Source organism: Giraffa tippelskirchi, chromosome 6 (assembly GCF_054371585.1).
Source record: "Giraffa tippelskirchi isolate mGirTip1 chromosome 6, T2T-mGirTip1v1.2.pri, whole genome shotgun sequence".
Taxonomy (NCBI): Eukaryota; Metazoa; Chordata; class Mammalia; order Artiodactyla; family Giraffidae; genus Giraffa; species Giraffa tippelskirchi.
The window spans coordinates 13473277-13492055 of record NC_137280.1 but is presented as its reverse complement, the minus strand read 5'-3'; the positions used below and the strand labels follow the sequence as shown (position 1 = coordinate 13492055).

The window sequence follows — 18779 nt, the reverse complement described above, 5'->3', positions numbered from 1 at the left end:
CTTGCTCCTCCTTTACCATTTTCCTACTGATCCACTGCTTCATGGGGAGGAACCTCTCCTCATTCTACTTACTGTTCCTCAGTCTCTAAATGCCCCTAATGCCTAAGTTCTTAAATGGTAGGGGCAGACAACTTGAGATCAGATAAACCCATCATAAACAATGGCAAAGCTCAGGATTAATTAAAAAAAAAAAAACCTAACAACCCAGTCTCTACAAAGAGAACTTGAAACATTCACAACAAAATAAATCATGCTGCTCTAAAACTGATTTTTATACTACAAGGACATTTGATCAAAGAAGAAAGCAGCCCCTAACATTCAGAAACTGATGTGAACACTTACAGGCAGGTGGCAGGGCTGTTAAAGAAGCCAGGCCATCTCGTTCTCCTGCTGGACACATCAAGAACCTCACAGAACACCAGCGTCAGACATGGGCATTCTGCGACTGACAAAGTGAGTCAAAAATAAGCCACTGCATTGTTCTGTGTAAATCCAGACCAAAACAAAGTTACTGTGCAAACCACAAAATACTAAACATCCCCTTTTCTGAGTAATATGAGTTACTGTTCCTTCTTTACTCATTATGTTAGTCTGCATTTGGTCTGCTTCCAACACATGAGACTGAAGATACCCAGTCATTGGACTGTCTCTCTTCCAGAGGGCACCCAAGTTGGAGGAAAGCCCTGCTTCCTTCAGTTCAGTTCAGTTCAGTCACTCAGTCATGTCCGACTCTTTACAACCCCATCGACTGCAGCATGCCAGGCCTCCCTGTCCATCACCAACTCCCAGAGTTTACTCAAACTTCCTTGGACCTTCCCAAACCCTCTCCTCACCAAACCCTGAATCTTACAAGTCCTTTCTAACATCCTTTGACTGAGATGCCTCAAGCTTCCTCATGGGATGTGCCCTCCCTCATTGCAATGAGTGATAAACTCGCCTTGTTCCATCACAGGCATCTTCCTGGGTCGACAAAGCAGAGGTGACAGCACTCTCGCAGCACACTGCTCTGAACCGAAGTTCACACGGTGTCTGGAAAGGATGAAGTGGGTAAAATGGGAGAGGCTCCTCTAGCGAGGAAGCGAGGAGGCTTCCCTGCAAAAATTCCAATTCCAGAGAACTACTCGAGAGCTTTCCCTCACTCGGCCCCTTCTCTTCTGCATGAAGTCCTGTATACAGGCACCCATGCACTGACTCGTGATCGGGAAGGCTTTGTGGTTTAACCTGACTTTTTATCATACCCTGTCTTGGCTAGCTCAGCAGCTGTTTGTTATTTTTAGTGAGTCAAATATGGTTGACCTCCTAGCTTCTGAGCATGGGAAATGTAAGATTTCCAAGGGCACCAGTCAGAGGGTGGTTTAGAAACATGACATGTAATCTGGCATCTCAATACCTTTATAGAAATGAATTGAGACAGGACCAAGGTAAAGTTGAAAGTTATGGGCAAAGTCTCTGAGGAAATAGTTTCACAAACCATCATCTAAAACTGAGGGAAAATATTATAAACTTAAGGAAAAGGATAGGTTTTCCACGGGTGTTTGGTTTCTGGAAATCTGTTACTTATGTAACTACACTACCAAATAGGGATTAGCTTCTTTTCACAAGTTGTGCCTCACTGTTTGTCAGAGCCTTGGTATTAGGTGGGTAGAAGGCAAAGCTAATTATCTCCACTCATCTACTAGAAAACTGAGTCATGATAATAAGTCACTCAACGCTGCCAAAGCTTCATCAACAGGGCCCTGGAACTCACCCAGGTCTTCCCACCCCAGGGCACTCTCAGTAGCCACTAAATTGCTTTCAGGCAAAGTAGCCTTTGGTTCTGAACCTGATAACATCAATAAACCTAGGAAAACACTGCCTAGGTCATCTAATTCTCAGGTGGCTACAGTAGATATTTGCTGTCTTGGACATGTGAGTAAGAACTCAGAAACCATCTTCTTCATCAAAAGACGGTTCCCAGACAGCTGATGTTCTACTTATTAATCATCGGGAGAAAAATGAAGATTCCAGGTCCCACCATAGTCTTACTACAATAGAGTTTCAGATATAAGACTCAGGAATCTGCAGTTTTAATAAGCTTTCCAAGAGCTTCCTAACTGCATTGTTTGAATACTACTGGTCCAGGGTAAGCACGTGTTTGCAAAAAACCACTCAAAGTTAAAGAAAGGATCAACACCCCGAACCCCTATCCTCTGCTTGTTAGGAATAGTGCTGAAAAGGAAAGGTGGCAAGTGTTTAATTCAGGAGTCACCAAACAAAAATGTCAGAAGGGGCCTTCTTAGTTTTTATTGACTACAAAATAAAGAGATCTCCAGCATAAAGGGATCCAAAGGGTTTTCAGATCCTCTTACAACAAAACTGCTGTTCTTATGCTCATGGGGCAGGTGGGTAATCCCTGTGTTAATAGCAAGAACTAGTGACTATTTTGATGTTAGCAGAATCTGTGGCTTTAGGTCTGGTCTTGATTGAAATGGGGCCTTAGAATATATTCTGGATCATTAAAATTGCTTCTAGGCCTGTGCTTTTAGGAAAGAAGCAAATATACAGCAAGGGGAGGCAGAAGCAATGTAATTTTCTTATTAGCAATGGCTGCCTAGAAATCTTAGGAGTGTAACATTATAGATTATTATATTTTTTAATAGAAGGCTCACCTATAAAAGTTATTTCAAGCATAGCTTGGACTTCATATTTTTTATAGCTATGCTTTAGGCAACCTATTTATTTTCTTCCTGTACCTATAGTTAGTTTTAATCAAGCTTTTTAAGCTATCTATGGCTAAAACTAATCAAGTGGGATGAAAATAATGTGAAAAACCACTCTGTTACCCTAAAGCAGCATTTTTGAAACCAAGCCCTAGGTCTGAATGCAGAAGTCTCTCCTGACTAATAAAAGCCACACAAGGGAGTGAGGGGCCTGTGTTAACAGAGCTGAGACCATCATCAGCCTGTCTAGCATTTCAGTCTCAATTATTCTCATTTTCATGGCTGAAACCAGTTAAGTTTCAGTTCTTCAACAATTGTATAACATTTAAAAACTCACAGCAAAATCACATTCTGGTTTTTAAAATGCCATTCTAGGTAACAGAGTTTAAACTAAGGTAATCAACTTGTATAAAATTTCTCTTCACAAAAGTTTCATTTGGGATCTGGATACAGTATACAAAACCAGAAAACAGGTATTAAGTGAAGTCAATGAACCTTTTAGCTTCCTTTTCCCAACTGGTCATCTTGAACACAGATGTTTGAAATGTGCTACAGATGTATACATCAAGGTATATAGCCATTTATAAAATTAAAATTCCATTGATCAAAGGTGAAATATTTACATTTTTTACCCTAATCTCAGCTTGGCAAATAGTTGGGTGAAAATTAACTATACTTACCTGAAATTTATTACCACTCCTTTCATCACTGCCATTTCCTTTTTGCCATCAGTAATTTTAGGGCAAACACAAAGTATGAAATGTTGTTAAAGAAGTAAGCACTTTCTCTTTTAAAATCATATTATGAAGAAAATAGGTGAAAAAAAGGTAATTTTCTTCCTTTTTCTCTCTTTAACTTCTGTTTGGATGTAAAATGTTTAATAACTGGAAGTCAAATATCCTTTGATGAGAAAAGAAACTTCTGATATTATCTTATAAACTGTAATTGCATCTCACCAGAACAAAATAATAACTATTTCAATTTAAAATTTGATAAAGTGCTCTAAATGTATAACTTCTTTCTCAATCGGGTACTGCAAATAGGTATTTTTAAAACCAGCTACAGACTATGAATATAAAATGTCCCATGTTAGCAATAACCTTTTGTGTTTTTTAGTGAGATCTTTTCAAATTAATCTTTCAACACTGATATTGAGAAATCCCAGTTCTTGTCAGTTCTCAAATTTAATGACAGCTTTTTGCATTTGTGATGCTGAGGATTAGAATGAGGTAATGAATGCACAAACTTGGCCAATTTAGCTTACCTCCCGTCCACAAAATTAATGCAACTGGATTCCTAGAGGAAAAGCTTTTAAAATTTAAAATTCTGTTTTGGATTTCTTAATTTACTATTCAAGATGTAATGCTAATTACCATTATAACAAAAGATTAAAATAAAGAGAAGAGCCTGCTACTTTGCGGGGTGGCGAGGACTTGCTGAGAAAGGACTGTTCGTTAGGCAGGGCTGAAAGCTCATTAGGCTGAGGGTGACCTCAGCTCTCTGGGCCAGGAGAGGTGGACTCTGGAGGCAGCTGCCTGCCCAAGCCAGGGGCCAGAGGCTATCTTGATTCCCTCTCATTTTTTCACAGTGCAAGGCCATTCCTTCTGTCCCATGTAATTTGCAGCCATTATCATAGATATTAAATGTGGAAAGACTTGGCAAGTTACCTAATTTCCCAGCCCTTCGCACAGAGTGCCCCTGTTGAATATGTATGAGGCAGTTGTTAGCACGCGCCTGTGCCTGTTAGCAGTCATGGTCATTTACCACCACCTGGGGGGCAAACAACAGCCAAAGAGCTTTAACATATAACCATAAGTGGAAAAATAAAAAATGAAGGAATGCCGTACTTAAGACATTTGACTAATCGTCAAGCAATGAGGTTTATTAAAAACTTCCATAGAAACTAGGTTCCTCTTATGTTTGGGGATAATAGTTAAGAGGGCTGGAAACTATACACAGTGGTAGCTTTCTTTTTGTGTAGAAACATCTCTAAATGGGCTCTTCCCATATCAGTTCAAGAGCCAACCTGAAGGATTCTTAATTTAGGTGCCATACATTTAAGGAATATGAGACAGCACAGCATATACTTAATATGACAGTCTTTGTGTTCTCTGGGAAAATATGAGTCTTGAGACATTTTAAGCTGGCTACAAAGTAGAAACTAGAGGCTGGATACAGCGTTATTTGATCTACGGGATAATTTAGACTCAAATCCAGACCAATCAAGCTTCAAGTTGATTTGTAGGTTTGAAGTTAGGTGTGTGTCTTTGGCAAGTCAGGCTGCACTGATTGCAAAGCCTACATGAACTAAGAAGCTGCCACTCTTTGCTGTTTTCAACAAAATCCCAGGGATGTAAAAATAGCAGAGAAGGCAACAGGCTTTGCAGTTATGCAGAGCCGATGTCAGACCGTGCTACACCTCGTACCAGTTAGGAGAATGCTCCTAGGCAGTCCTGGCTTGTTTCCTCATCTGTAGAATAGAAACAGCAGTATCTTCTCATGGATATTAAGAGGAGAAGATAAAACAATGAATGTAACATCTTGCAGATCTTCAATAAATATTAGCTTCCTGTTCCCCTCTGAGAATTCTATAGTTGCATTTGAATAATACATAATTTAGGTGTACAGCAAAAATTTATTACAGGTAAATTTGCATGACTTGTAATGCAATCAAATTTTCAAACTGTTTCTAACCCACTAAAGAGCAGAGCGAGTTTTTGAAGAGCCAAGCAATTAGAATTGCTTCCTTCGCAATCCTTGTGTTTAATAGCAAACCGGTGCAAAATTTAACACTGGAGAAGAGGCACGCTCGTGCATCCTGCTTTCCCCACTTGAAAGATGTGGTACTTGGATACAACAGCTTTCTCTCTTCTGTAGAATTATCAAAACTTCTTCAGCTATTCCTCTTCAACAAGTACTAAAGAATCTGTGCCTCACTTCCACCCTTCTCCAATATGGTGGTAATTCATTTAGATATTAGGGATAGTTAAGCATTACAACATACGTGATACTTAAAAATTAAGAAACACTGTTATCTACCATGGATGAAATTACCACTGGCTTTAATCTCAGTCTGAACTTCTTCCTCTTCTAATTTTCTTTCAGCCATTAAATAACTCTTTAAGGTAGCTCTTCTACTGTAATTCATTTCATTGTTCATAATATTAATAAGAGGTACAAAAGGACCTATGTCTTAAATGAAAAAAAAATTAGTATTCCTATAGTCATGCATACCCAATGCTAAACAGTTGAGTGAAAGCAGGAAAAAAGGTCAATACTTTGACACTGCCCAAAATTCCAGATTCTAGGCTTAGAGAGATAAAATACCTAGATGGATGACTTGTAAATTCAGCTCCACTTTTCTAGATTCTAGATACTTCTTGAATAATACGGTTTATAGAATGAAAAAGGCTATATGCTCTCAGGTCAATTAGAGATCCGAAAGAAAGCATAACTCCAGAGGGAATCCCAGTGATTTATAATCACATGGATCATATTTTGAAAAATCTGATCCAAATCTTGGCTAAGAATATAAATGAAATCAGAACTAAGTAGGATTCAAAGAACAAATAAAATCCAAGAAAAGCCAGGAGATGTGCTATTTAGCAAAAGAATGAATAAAAAATAAAAGAAGCAGTATACAAGAAAAGTGGGTGGTTATATAGAAAAAGGTCTTTATACTTATTATATGGCATGGTTCTTTTTTGGTGCGGATACACACACACACACACACACACACAAACATACACACACACACACACACACACCAAAATAAGGGAAAGCAAAACGGAATGATTAGTTCCTTTACAAGATACATAAACACGTTATCAGGCAAAATTAAACTCTTTAGTTCTAGGACAGTTAAAAAGCACACACTTTGTAAATGTCCCTGAGGGCCCGTGACCGGAGGAGCAGGGAAGCACATGCCGTGACATGAATGGCACCGTATGTGCCCCTGTAATCGTCAACAGATGTGGCATGCCAGCAGACTAGAAATACAGCTTCCACTTAACAAATGCTTTTTTGGTGACTGACAGGCTGAGAGTCTTAGAAAAATGAAGGTTTGATGAATGAGGCACCCTGCTTAATTGTGCTAAACTGTTTAGTTCCAATTTTCATAAACAGATTCAACAGTTGAAAACAGGAACCCTCTTCTGGCTACTCTCAAGAAGAAAAGAAGGGGAGGGATAGGAAGGAAATGAAAGACAGAAGCACAAGCTCATGTTGCCATGGGATACCTAGGCTGTATAAATCAGGCTTTTATATGGTTGTATTAGCAGAAATTGAGATAAAATTGTACCAAGACCAGACGTTAAAAAATATTAAAAAAATACATCTCTTCACTGCCGAGATATCCTCATCAATTCGCTCCCTACATTTTAGTGATGTTGAAGTACCAATCTTCTGAACAATTTAAAATCCATAGCTGACCTTTATTCATGTTTGTTTGATATAGGCAATTCTGAGCTATTTAATCTCTTGCTCCTAAAAGGTAGAGGTAATCTCAGTTCTCTTTCATTTAAAACACCTCTGTTTTATTATCAAAAGTAATTTTCACTTCTGGAAAAATATGGGCTTTAGGTTAAGAAGTCAACACTAGAAGAAACTTAGAAATGTAATTCTCCCATTTTTTTAGGTCAGAGAAGATGCACACTGTATATATTTTTTGCTGCATACTATCTGAATATCAATTGTCTGTGATGAGGCTCCTTGCCAATAGAGAATACCTACTCGGTTCACAGTACAGAATCTAGAACTTGATGTTGCCCAAGAGAGTCAGTGAGAGTGCCATCTGTGTCCTTGGCCATGAGCCAGTTGGCTTTTACACATTCACTTATATAATCCTCCCACCAACTTTTATCAACCCATAATCAAATTACTTTGGCTGAATAGAAACGGTAAAGAGGCCTCAAAATCCCAGAAGTATCATTTGACATAGAAGAGCTACTAATGGTATTAACATGTGGCTTTTTCCTTCTTTGCTTCCTTCTCCGCAGCGTTCACCATGTTGTAATGAAGTGAGTCAGGTGCTTTCCTAGATAATGCTGTTGAACCAGTCAAGTAGCAGGGTCACTTGCGGTGAATGTCAGCAGTTTTCATCCCTCATTTGTGCAACCACAAAGTAAGCATGCTAAGACCCCAAGGTCAGTGAATACCAATAATACTCATGCATCTTGTGCAATATTTCCTAGAATATTCAGGTCATCCTCTCTACGGGGTCTAAACACATAAGAGCATGTTCATAGCAAGGCCTCTTCAGTAATTCTTTCAAGTATAAAACTGTACCCCAAACACTGAACCACTTATTGAAGATCAACTGTGCAGAGTGTAATTGACTTTCAAATGCATCATCACTTATCAAAAGCATTTCATTTTCACAATAGTCCTGTGCAATATTATTGCCTTCACCTCGCAGATCAGGAATCTGAAGCTCACAGAAGTTAAATGACTTGTCAAAGGCACAGAGATGAAAAGCTACGAAGCCTGTTGCTCTTCTATGACACTTGCTACCTCTCTAACACAAATGTTAGGTTAAGTAGTTAGACTTTTGGGACATTCTTCCTCATTGCCTTCTTCTTGGATCAATACAGAGAGCATTTGTAGAGTGTGTTCCTATAAACAAGTCTGCTATGTTTTCCCATTTGTGGAAGGAAGGAGAGACCGTGGGGTGGCAGTGGCAGTAGAGAGCACTTCCGGGGTTAGATCACGTGGGTTGCTGGGAGTGTGGCATCAATTTACCCAGCTTTGCATCTACCTGGTTACCTGAGTGTCTCAGGTAAGCTGAGCCAGAAAAGGTGAAGGAATGCTTTTTTTTTTTTGCCCTAAACTCCGCTTCGGTCATGAAGAGCTGAGAGATTTGGTGTTATAAATTCAGGGTATTTTTTTTTTTAAATTGCTTCTGGAACTTCATTGTTGTCCTTCTGCTAATAGATCTTAGATAGCAGAGGTTTTATGTGTTTTACATACTTTGAATCAGGTCTTAACAGTGAAAATAAAGGTGGTTTCTGTGTTCGTCTACCTGCACATCACCGATTCTCCCCACTTTAAAGACGGCACATCTGACCACAGGGATGAGCAAAGGAGCCAGGCTGGGCAACTGTGATTTTCCCAGCTGAGTTGGAGGTGATGAGTTACTTGACTCTTTTGTGCTAAAGAGGCTGTAAAGATCTAAGCCTTTGAGCTCTATGCTGCCTAAGGTCATAGATTAGCCCCCAAGGAGACAGTTGGCTTGAGAGAATGAAAGCAGCATGAAAGAAGGTGGAATAAGCACCAGAGGGAGAGGATACTGTGTAACAGCATCCAAAGGGCTGAGTCCGTGAGACCAGACCCAGCCCTCCTCTTCCTGTGGTCTGCTCAGTCTCCACTCCTGTTTCAGGTCTTCGGAGCTGGACTTCTGCCTCTTAGTACTGAAGGAGTCTGGACTAATACAGAAATTATGCCTTAATAACTGAAATAATAACAGTGGCTTCTTGAGAGTTAATTTTGTGTCAAGCATTGCTCTTGGATTGTCTTTATTTTTTTCAATATACTCTCACAAGACGGTATCATTATCACCATTTTATTTATGAAGAAGTTGAAGTTTCAAGAGGTGAAATGACTTTCTTAAGGTCACACAGCAAGATTTTGAATCCATTTCTACATGGCTCCTAAATCCATGCTCTTAAGGCCTAGGCTATGCTTTACCTCAAAATGGTTCTCATGTCTGGCTGCATATTGGAACCTCCGGGGTGGCTTCTGGAACCAGTGTTCTCCAGCCCTCTCTCTAGGCTTCAAGTCTGCACAAGTATAGTGGGCACCTTTCAATGTGGAACACAATGGTGTTCTTGGTCAATGGTTCTCCCTGAACTTGTGCAACTGTTGTGGCCCTGGAGCCAGACCAACAAAATCTCAATCTTTTGGGGTAGGGCCAAAGTGCCAATATGTTTTTAAAAGCCTCCAGGTGATTTTAAAGTTCAGTTGGGGTTGTGAACCACAACTATAACCTGAACACATATCTGGGTCTACACCAACACAAAATGAAAAATTAAAACAACTGAAGTTAACATGCCAAGTGACTATAATTATGTCAGATAATTGGATATCTCAGGTAAAATTCTCTATCAGAAATAGTGAGTATGGAATTACTGACCCTTCCATTTGCGCTTTGCACTAAAGAGTTGACTAAAGATATTAAAATGATATCTATGAGGCCCTTCATGCTTTAAATATGGTATCAATAATACTTAATGAAGTATTTCTGCCAAAAATGTGGATTTCTGTAAAGATATGTCCAGCAAACATTTTCAGGTAGGTTTAAATTGTTCATAACTGGAAAGTTTTGAGTGATGAAAGCCCTGATGAAAGCCATGCCCATCTTTACATAGAATTCTGTTCTCTCAATTGTCAGGAGGCTATTGCAACCATTGCAACAAGAAAGACAGACAGAGAGAGAAAGAAAGAGAGAGAGAGAGAAAGAAGGAAGGGAGAGGGAAGAAGGAGGAACATAGAGGGTGAGGAAGAAGAAAGAGAGAGAAGGAGGAGGAGGGACAGAGGAAGAGAGGACAGAGGGGAAGGGAAGAGAATAGAGGAAGGGAGGAGGGAGGAAGGAAGAAAAGAAAGAATACTGAGGACATACTTCATAACTAGTCCCATTACTGGCAACAGCTCATCACATCACAAAGATCCACAACTAACAGATTTCACAGAGCTCACCCATGTTTGACTTATGCATTACAAAGTGGAAGGACAATTAAGATAGCAAGTGTCATATTGGAAAAGAAAGTTTAGTTACCAAGAATTATGCAATCTCACACTTTCTTATAAAAATGAGATAATAGGGAGACTTAATTCACTATTAGAAATCTGCATGAGAGGAATATACAAAAATATCAGGTTAAGTATTCATTTTTGAACTTTAATACCGAGCAAAAAAAAGAAGGATCTTAAGCCAATGAAATTACATAATCTAAGGAATCTATCATATATAATTGAGATAGAATTCACTTCTATAGTCAGAAGACTTTACTCAATCAGAAACTCAATTTTACCAATATCTCTTCAATTGTGATATTTTTCCTGTTGTTTCCATAATCCTATGCTTGTTAATGTAATTAAATTGATAAGCATATTTTTAGTAGAGCTCAAAAGAAATTGATGAGCTGTCACTGTACTCGAAGATTTGTTTGACTCAGAGGAGATTCAACAGGCAGATTATGTCCAATTATAGTCAGACTTCATTGTTAACATCTAAGAACTCCAGCTACCACTGCCAATCATGGTGCAATGTTTTATGGGACTACTCTCTATGTCTTTCCAATAGGATAGTCCGTCAAGTAGCAAAACATCCAAAACAGTGCAATTTTAGCAAGAAATTGCTAGAGGACATGCAGACCAACCCATGAGATGTGCTGGGTTTTGTTCTGAGTCTCCCAAGGACGATGCTGTGGGGGAGATGGTGCCTTCTCCGGGGCTAGAATTGAGCCCCATCATGTCTCCCTCCTGTTCTAAACTTTCAAAATTTTCTGGCTGTCCCAAATCCCTGAATGACAGTCAGGGTCCAACTGGGGCCCCAAGAGACCTTCTTAGTTTTAGCTCTGTTTCCCCACATTAAACTAAGCTGTGGCCAAATCTGTTGTTGTTGTTGTCGTCAGTCACTAAGTCATGTCTGACTCTTTAAACCCCATGGACTGCAGAATGCCAGGCTACTCTGTCTTCCACTGTCTCCTGAAGTTTGTACAAATTCATGACCACTGAGTCAGTAATGCTATCTAACCATCTCATCTACCACTGGCCCCTTCTCCTTTACCTTCAGTCTTTCCCAGCATCAGGTTCTTTTCCAATGAATCGGCTCTTTGCATCAGGTGGCCAAAGTACTGGAGCTTCAGCTTTAGCATCAGTCCTTTCAATGAATATTCAGGGTTGATTTCCTTTAGAATTGACTGGTTTGATCTCCTTGCTGTCTAATAGACTCTCAACAGTCATCTCCAGCACCACAGTTCAAAAATATCAACTCTTCAGTGCTCAGCCTTCTTTACGGTCCAACTCTCATATCCATACTGCTACTGCTAAGTCACTTCAGTCGTGTCCGACTCTGTGTGACCCCACAGACGGCAGCCCACCAGGCTCCCCTGTCCCTGGGATTCTCCAGGCAAGAACACTGGAGTGGGTTGCCATTTGGAAAAACCATTGCTTTGACTATATGGACTTTTGTCAGCAAAGCGGTAACTCTGCTTTTTGATACACTGTGTAGATTTGTCAATAGCTTTTCTTCCAAGGAGCAAGTGTCTTCTAATTTCATGGCTGCAGTCACCATCTGCAGTGATTTTGCAGCTGAAGAAAATAAAATCTGTCACTATTTCCACTTTTTCCTCATCTATCTGCCATGAAGTGATGGGACCAGATGCCATGATCTTAGTTTTTTGAATATTGAGTTTCAAGCCAGCTTTTTTACTCTTCTCTTTCACCCTCATCAAGAGGCTCTTCAGTTCCTCTTCAGTTTCTGCTATCAGAGTGGTATCATCTGCATATCTGAGGTTGTTGATATTTCTCCAAACAATCTTGATTCCAGCCTGTGATTCATCCAGCCCAGCGTTTTGCATGATGTACACTGAATATAAGTTGAATAAGCAGGGTGACAATATACAGCCATGACATACTCCTTTCCCAGTTTTGAACTAGTTGTTCCATGTCTGGTTCTAACTGTTGCTTCTTGACCTGTATATAGGTTTCTCAGGGGACACAGGTAAGGTGGTCTGGTATTCCCAACTCTTAAAAGAATTTTCCACAGTTTCTTGTGATCCACACAGTCTAAGGCTTTAGCATAGTCACTGAAGCTGAAGTATATGTTTTTCTGGAATTCCCTTGCTTTTTCTATGATTCAACAGATGTTGACAATTTTATTTCTGATTCCTCTTCAAAATCTAGTTTGTACCTCTGGAAGTTCTTGGTTCACAAACTGCTGAAACCTGGGTATAACTTTGCTAGCATGTGAAATGAGTGCACTTGTAGAGTACTACGAACTTTGTTTGGCATTGCCCTTCTTTGGGATTGAAATGAAAATTGACCTTTCCCAGTCCTGTGGCCACTGCTGAGTTTTCCTAATTTGTTGACATAGTGAGCACAGCACTTGAACAGCATCATCTTTTAGGATTTTAAATAACTCAGCTGGATTTCCATCACTTCCACTAGTTTTGGTCATAGTAATGCTTCCTAAGGCCCATTTAACTTCACACTCCAGGATGTCTAGTTCAAGGTGAGTGACCACACCATCATGGTTATCTGGATCATTATGACCTTTTTTGTACAGTTATTTTGTGTATTCTTGCCACCTCTTCTTAATCTTTTTTGCTTCTATTAGGTCATTACCATTTCTGTCATTTATCATGCCTATTGTTTGCATGAAATGTTTCCTTGATATCTTGAATTTTCTTGAAGAAATCTCTAGTCTTCCCCAGTCTATTGTTTTCATCTATTTCTTTGCATCATTTATTTAAGAAGGCCTTCTTATCTCCCCTTGCCAGTCTCTGGAACTCTGCATTCAGTTGGGTATATCTTTCCCTTTTTCCTTTGCCTTTTGCTTCTTTTCTTTCCTCAGCTATTTGTAAAGCCTCCTCAGACAACCACTTTGTCTTCTTGCATTTCTTTTTCTTTGGGATGTTTTTGATCACTGCCTCCTGTACAATGCTACAAATCGCTGCTCATACTTATTCAGGCACTCTTTCTACCAGATCTAATCTATTGAATCTATTCATCACCTCCACTGTATAATCATAAAGAATTTGATTTAGGTCATACCTGGATGGTCAGGACTTCCCTTATGGCTCAGCTGGTAAAGAATTCACCTGCAATGTGGGAGACCTGGGTTCGATCCCTGGGTTGGGAAGATCCCCTGGAGAAGGGAAAGACTGCCCACTCCAGTATTCTGGACTAGAGAATTCCATGGACTGTATAGTCTATGTGGTCACAAAGAGTTGGACATGACTGAGAGAATTTCACTTTCACTGCCTGGTCTAGTGGTTTTCTCTACTTTGTTCAGTTTAAGCCTGAGTTTTGCAATAAGGAGGTGATGATCTGAGCTGCAGTCAGCTCCAAGTCTTGTTTTTACTGACTGTATAGAGCTTCTCCATCTTTGGCTGTAAAGAACATATCAATCTGATTTCAGTATTGACCATTTGGTGATGTCCATGTGTAGAGTCATCTCTTGTGTTGTTGAAGAAGGGTGTTTGTTGTGACCAGCATGTTCTCTTGACAAAACTCTGTTAGACTTTGCCCTGCTTCATTTTCTATTGGAAGGCCAAACTTGCCTGCGATTCCATGTACCTCTTGATTACCTACTTTTGCATTCCAATTCCCTATGATGAAAAGGACATCTTTTTTTGGTGTTAGTTCTAGAAGGTCTTGTAGGTCTTCATAGAACTGGTCAACTTCAGCTTCTTCAGCGTTAGTGATTGGGGCACAGATGTGGATTACTGTGATGTTGAACAGTTTGCCTTTGAAACGAACTGAAATTATTCTGTCGTTTTTGAGATTTCACCCAAGTACTGTATTTTGGACTCTACTGTTGACTATGAGGGCTACTCCATTTCTTCTGAGGAATTCTTGCCCACAATAGTAGTTACAATAGTCATTTGAATTAAATTCTTTTATTCCCATCCATTTAAGATATCAGTGTTCACTCTTGCCATCTTTTGCTTGAGCATATCCAGTTTACCTTGATTCAGTTTACCTAACATTCCAGATTCCCATGCAATATTGTTCTTTAGAGCATCAGATTTTGCTTTCACCACCAGACACATCCACAACTGAGTGCTGTTTCTTCTTTCAACCAGGCCCTTCATTCTTAATAGAGCTGCTAGTAATTGCATTCCACTCCTCCCCAGTAGCATCTTGGACACATTCCTACCTGGGGGGCTCCTCTTCCAGTGTCATATCTTTTTGCCTTTTTATATTATCCACAGGGTTCTCCAGGCAAGAATACTAGAATGGGTTGCCATTTCTGTCCCCAGGGGAGCACGTTTTGTCAGACCTCTTCACTATGACCCATCTGTCCTGGGTGGGCCCTGCACGGTATGGCTCATAGCTTCATTGAGTTATACAAGACCCTTCGCCATGACAAGGGTGTGATCCCTGAGTACTAGTAGTGTTAGCTGCTCAGTTGTGTCCGACTCTTTGCCACCCCATGGACTGTAGCCCACCAGGCTCTTCTGTCATGGAATTCTCCAGGCAAGAATACTGGAGTGGGTTGCCATTTCCTTCTCCAGGGGATCTTCCTGACCCAGGGATAGAACTCAGGTCTCTCACATTGCAGGCAGATTTGTTACCATCTGAGCCACCAGGGAAGCCTGTGATCCCTGAAGGGGTGGCCAAATCAGACTACTCATCATTTCAAGAACCCACTGAACTTTTTCACCTCTACAGTCATGTGTTTCCTCATCTTTTCATGTGGAATGCACTCCCTCTCCATCCCACAAAATTCTATTCTTCCTGGAAAATCAGGGTAATTGTCACTTCTCTTGTGACACCCCTGCTATAATTCTCTGTATTACCCTTATCACTCTCTAATTTTTTTTTTTTCCCATTCTGGGTGTCTTTGTTACAGTCTGTCTCTTCCTACTGCGCTCTCCGTACCCCTCACTACAATGTAAACTCCACAAGGGCAGAAAGCTGGTCTTTTTCATGCTCTAGCCTCAGTGTCCAGAGTGCCTGGTTTATAGTAGGCACTCAAGACAGGCTTGCTGATGGAATGAAACTGCTGGACAATGTAAATAAGGGTTATAGTCACAAACCAGGGAGTGTCCTTTTCGTGTTCCCAGTGGTGTGAAGTCTACTCACCATGCAGTATCACTCTCTCATACATCACTAGCGCTAAGTTTTTGTTTTTTGTTTTTTCTACCATAAAGGAGGCATCTTTTCATTAGGGACAGCAGGGGACATAGAACTACTATATTGCACTATTCCATCTGGGACTGGAAAACATATGAGCCCTGGGCCCAGAGGCTGAACCTGTAATTTACTGTACATTCCTACTTGGGCTCTGATCTTCTCCTTTCTTGGAAAATTTTAGAAGAAAGGCCTTTGGAAATGTAGAAATAAAACATTTTAATTTAGTTCTGCTTAATGCCATATAAGGTATCAGAAAGAAGCAAAATGGAAAATTTGAGAAATTCTGAGTAATCTGCATATTTGGTCTACACTATGGAGTCTGAACTATTCTAAAAAACTGAAAGAAATTAAAATGTAATTTTAAAAACAATTCAATACATAACAGGACAGCTTGATGAAGCAAAGTTATTACTACAGTAATCACAACTTATGGCATTTCAGCTTACAAACCTCTCGTACAACATCTCACTCTTCCTACAAACCTAGACACTACTGATTCAGCATTTGATTCAGGCCATTTTGTCGAGTGCCAGGCACTCCTTAGGTGCTGGAAATGATGAGGAATTCGCAATCACAGCTCTAAAAGGGTAACTGCCATGAGGAGAGGTGAACAGGGGGTTATGAGAACACATCCAAGGTTTACTCACCCAGCCAGCTAGGGATTAAAGAAGGTTTGTGAGAAAAGAACAGGGTGCTGAATCATGGATGAGTAGGAATTAGCTGGTGAAGAAGACAGAACGAGGCAGGCCCAGTGGCAAGGAAAATGAGAGTACAGGGTGCACCAGAATCTCAATGAATGAGACTTGTGTGAATAAGAGACGGACAGAGAGAAATGGGATGGCCATGAGAGGGGAGGCTGCACAGCAGCCCAGGGTGAAACCAGAAGGGCCTTGAATTTCAGGCTAAGCAAACACCTGACACAGAAAATAATGGGGAGACAATGAAGGATTTTAAGCAAGGAGAGATGATCAAATATGCTACTACTCTTAGCTGCTCACAAGTGGGAATCCTCATCTTCTTCCTAAAGAATCCCAGTTATTCTCACGCATCAGGAGACTACATTTTCAGGGGAGACTGGGCTCCATCCTAGACTCGGGAAGTAAAACTTAATCAATATAATCCAGTTTTGGTAATTCCACTTTATTACCACAAACATGTTACAATTTTGGCTAATGAAAATGAGGAACAATTTGCTTTGAAGCTTCTGGATGAGACTGCCTCACTGTTATAAAGGGCCAGCCATTATGGCCATTCTCTCTTCCATTATTCCATTACTGCATAATGTGTGAGAATCTGTTGCGTGGAACAACTGCAGCCATCTTGGGGCGACGAGGGGACAAGCCTGCAGACAGAATTCATGCTGATGATGGTGCAGTGGAAAGATGTAAAGAACCAAGATCTCTGGTATGATTGATGACTAAATTAAGCATTCTGTCACCACCCACTCCAGAGTTCTTTTTTAAGGTAAATTAAAAAATCTCCTTACTACTGTTCTAAGTTGCAGCTTCTGTGTTATTTTGCAGCCAAGGGCATCCCAACTGATGGTCTGATTTTTAATCTAGAAAGTTCACTTTGAAAGAAGTGAGCCAATTAGATGGAAGGGAACAAAGAATACAGGCTGAGATGCTCGCAGCAGGCTCCTGCAGGAAAACCAGCGAGTACCGCTGAGATAGGGTTTGTGGGGTAGAGAAGAGGGGGTGGGTTTTAAAAATAAGAGGAATTTGGAGTAAACAGGACTTGAGAGCATTTGGTTCTGTGTCCTGGATGACTGTATGGTTTCTGGAAGGTGGTCCTGGTCAATGAGAGGGAGGACAGAGGAGGAGGAGGAACATATGTGGGGGCTTGGCGGTGACCATACCCATTTTACACAGGAGACAATCAAGTCTCACTCACTAGACTAGAGACAGTGGATCTTGTCTATGTCCTTTACTATTGATTCCCGAGTGCCATACAGCAGGATAAGAATAGTTTGGGTTTCTCTGGTGGTCCCGTGGTTAAGAATCTGCCTTCCAGTGCAGGGCACACCAGTTCAATCCCTGGTCGGGGAAGATTCCACATGCTGTCGAGCAACTAAACCCACGCACCACAACGACTTTGCCGATGGGCTGCAACTACTGAAGCCTGTGCGCCCTAGAGCCGGTGCTCTGTAATAAGAGAAGCCACTGCAATGAGAAGCCAGTGCATCGAGACTAGAGAGTAGCCCCCACTTGCCGCAACTAGAGAAAGCCTGCACGCAGCAATGAAGACCCAGTGCAGCCAAAAATAATAATAAATAAATAAATAATTTAAAAAGTTATATAAAAAGAATGCTTAATAATAACTGTGCGAAGCTGAGAAAAATTACATCATTTGCCCAAGATGGCACAGGCAGCTCAAAGTTGTGAACCCAGAGCACACTCTCTAATCCTTCCCAGCACACTGTCTACTACTTGCCAAGATCATCAGCAAAAGACTGCTTCTCAGATTCTGAAGCAGAGGAAGAAACTCTTATTGGAAGATGTGCAGTCATGGTGGGCTCACTCCCTCAGGTCACCTTAAAGTATATAACTTTTTCATTAATGTATATTTTATAGAAGAGTTTCTAAAGAAAAGTGTTCAAGAAGGATGCATTTATGGACATCTGAACACCATGAATTATATCTTATTACTGACATGTTCAGAATGAAATAGATTCCTGTCACTCTAACTCAGACCTCATAATTGGAAAATCAGGCAAAAATTTAAGACTGAAAGCCTCTCTGCTATCTGGAATCAATAGAGACTAACCTAAATGCATCTTGGACACTTTTAATGCTCTTACATTATCTTTCAAAGAGAGTCAGGGAACAACTGTTTACCATTTTAGGTATAAGAATCACTACTGTACTAGAAATACTAATCAACGTCTTCTCTCAGTCTTTATTCCTTTAAGGTAAATAATCCTAATTACTCTAACCTCCTTAATTTATGTCATCCTTCCATCTGTCGTTCCTTCCATCTGTATGTCTTTTTTTTTCAGCATCTTTTAATTTAGCCACGCTTTCAAGCTGAAGAACCCAAAGCTCGTTGAGAAAACAATTACTTCTATGTTTTTTTTTTCCCTTGTGATATTTACAAGAATTTAAATGTTTCCTAAAGTTAAATTAAGAGCTAAAGAGGACCCAAAGAAATAGAAACCCTTGATCTCAAAGAACTGATCATTGAGTATAGGAGGCAGAATGAAGGGAAATTCCTAGTAAC

General features: G+C 40.2%; 1 protein-coding gene across 10 annotated transcripts in view; it reads right to left on the bottom strand.

The window, feature by feature from the left end:
- CPQ (carboxypeptidase Q) overlaps positions 1-18779 on the bottom strand; it is a 548292-nt gene that overhangs the window by 54599 nt on the left and 474914 nt on the right. For 2 of the 10 annotated variants that reach the window (XM_081505175.1, XM_081505176.1), the window contains exon 8: positions 343-445. The exons of the other annotated variants lie outside the window; for them this stretch is intronic. In XM_081505175.1, the coding sequence (XP_081361301.1) occupies positions 343-445 (103 nt within the window). The remainder of the gene's footprint in view (positions 1-342; positions 446-18779) is intronic. 10 annotated transcript variants of the gene reach the window in all.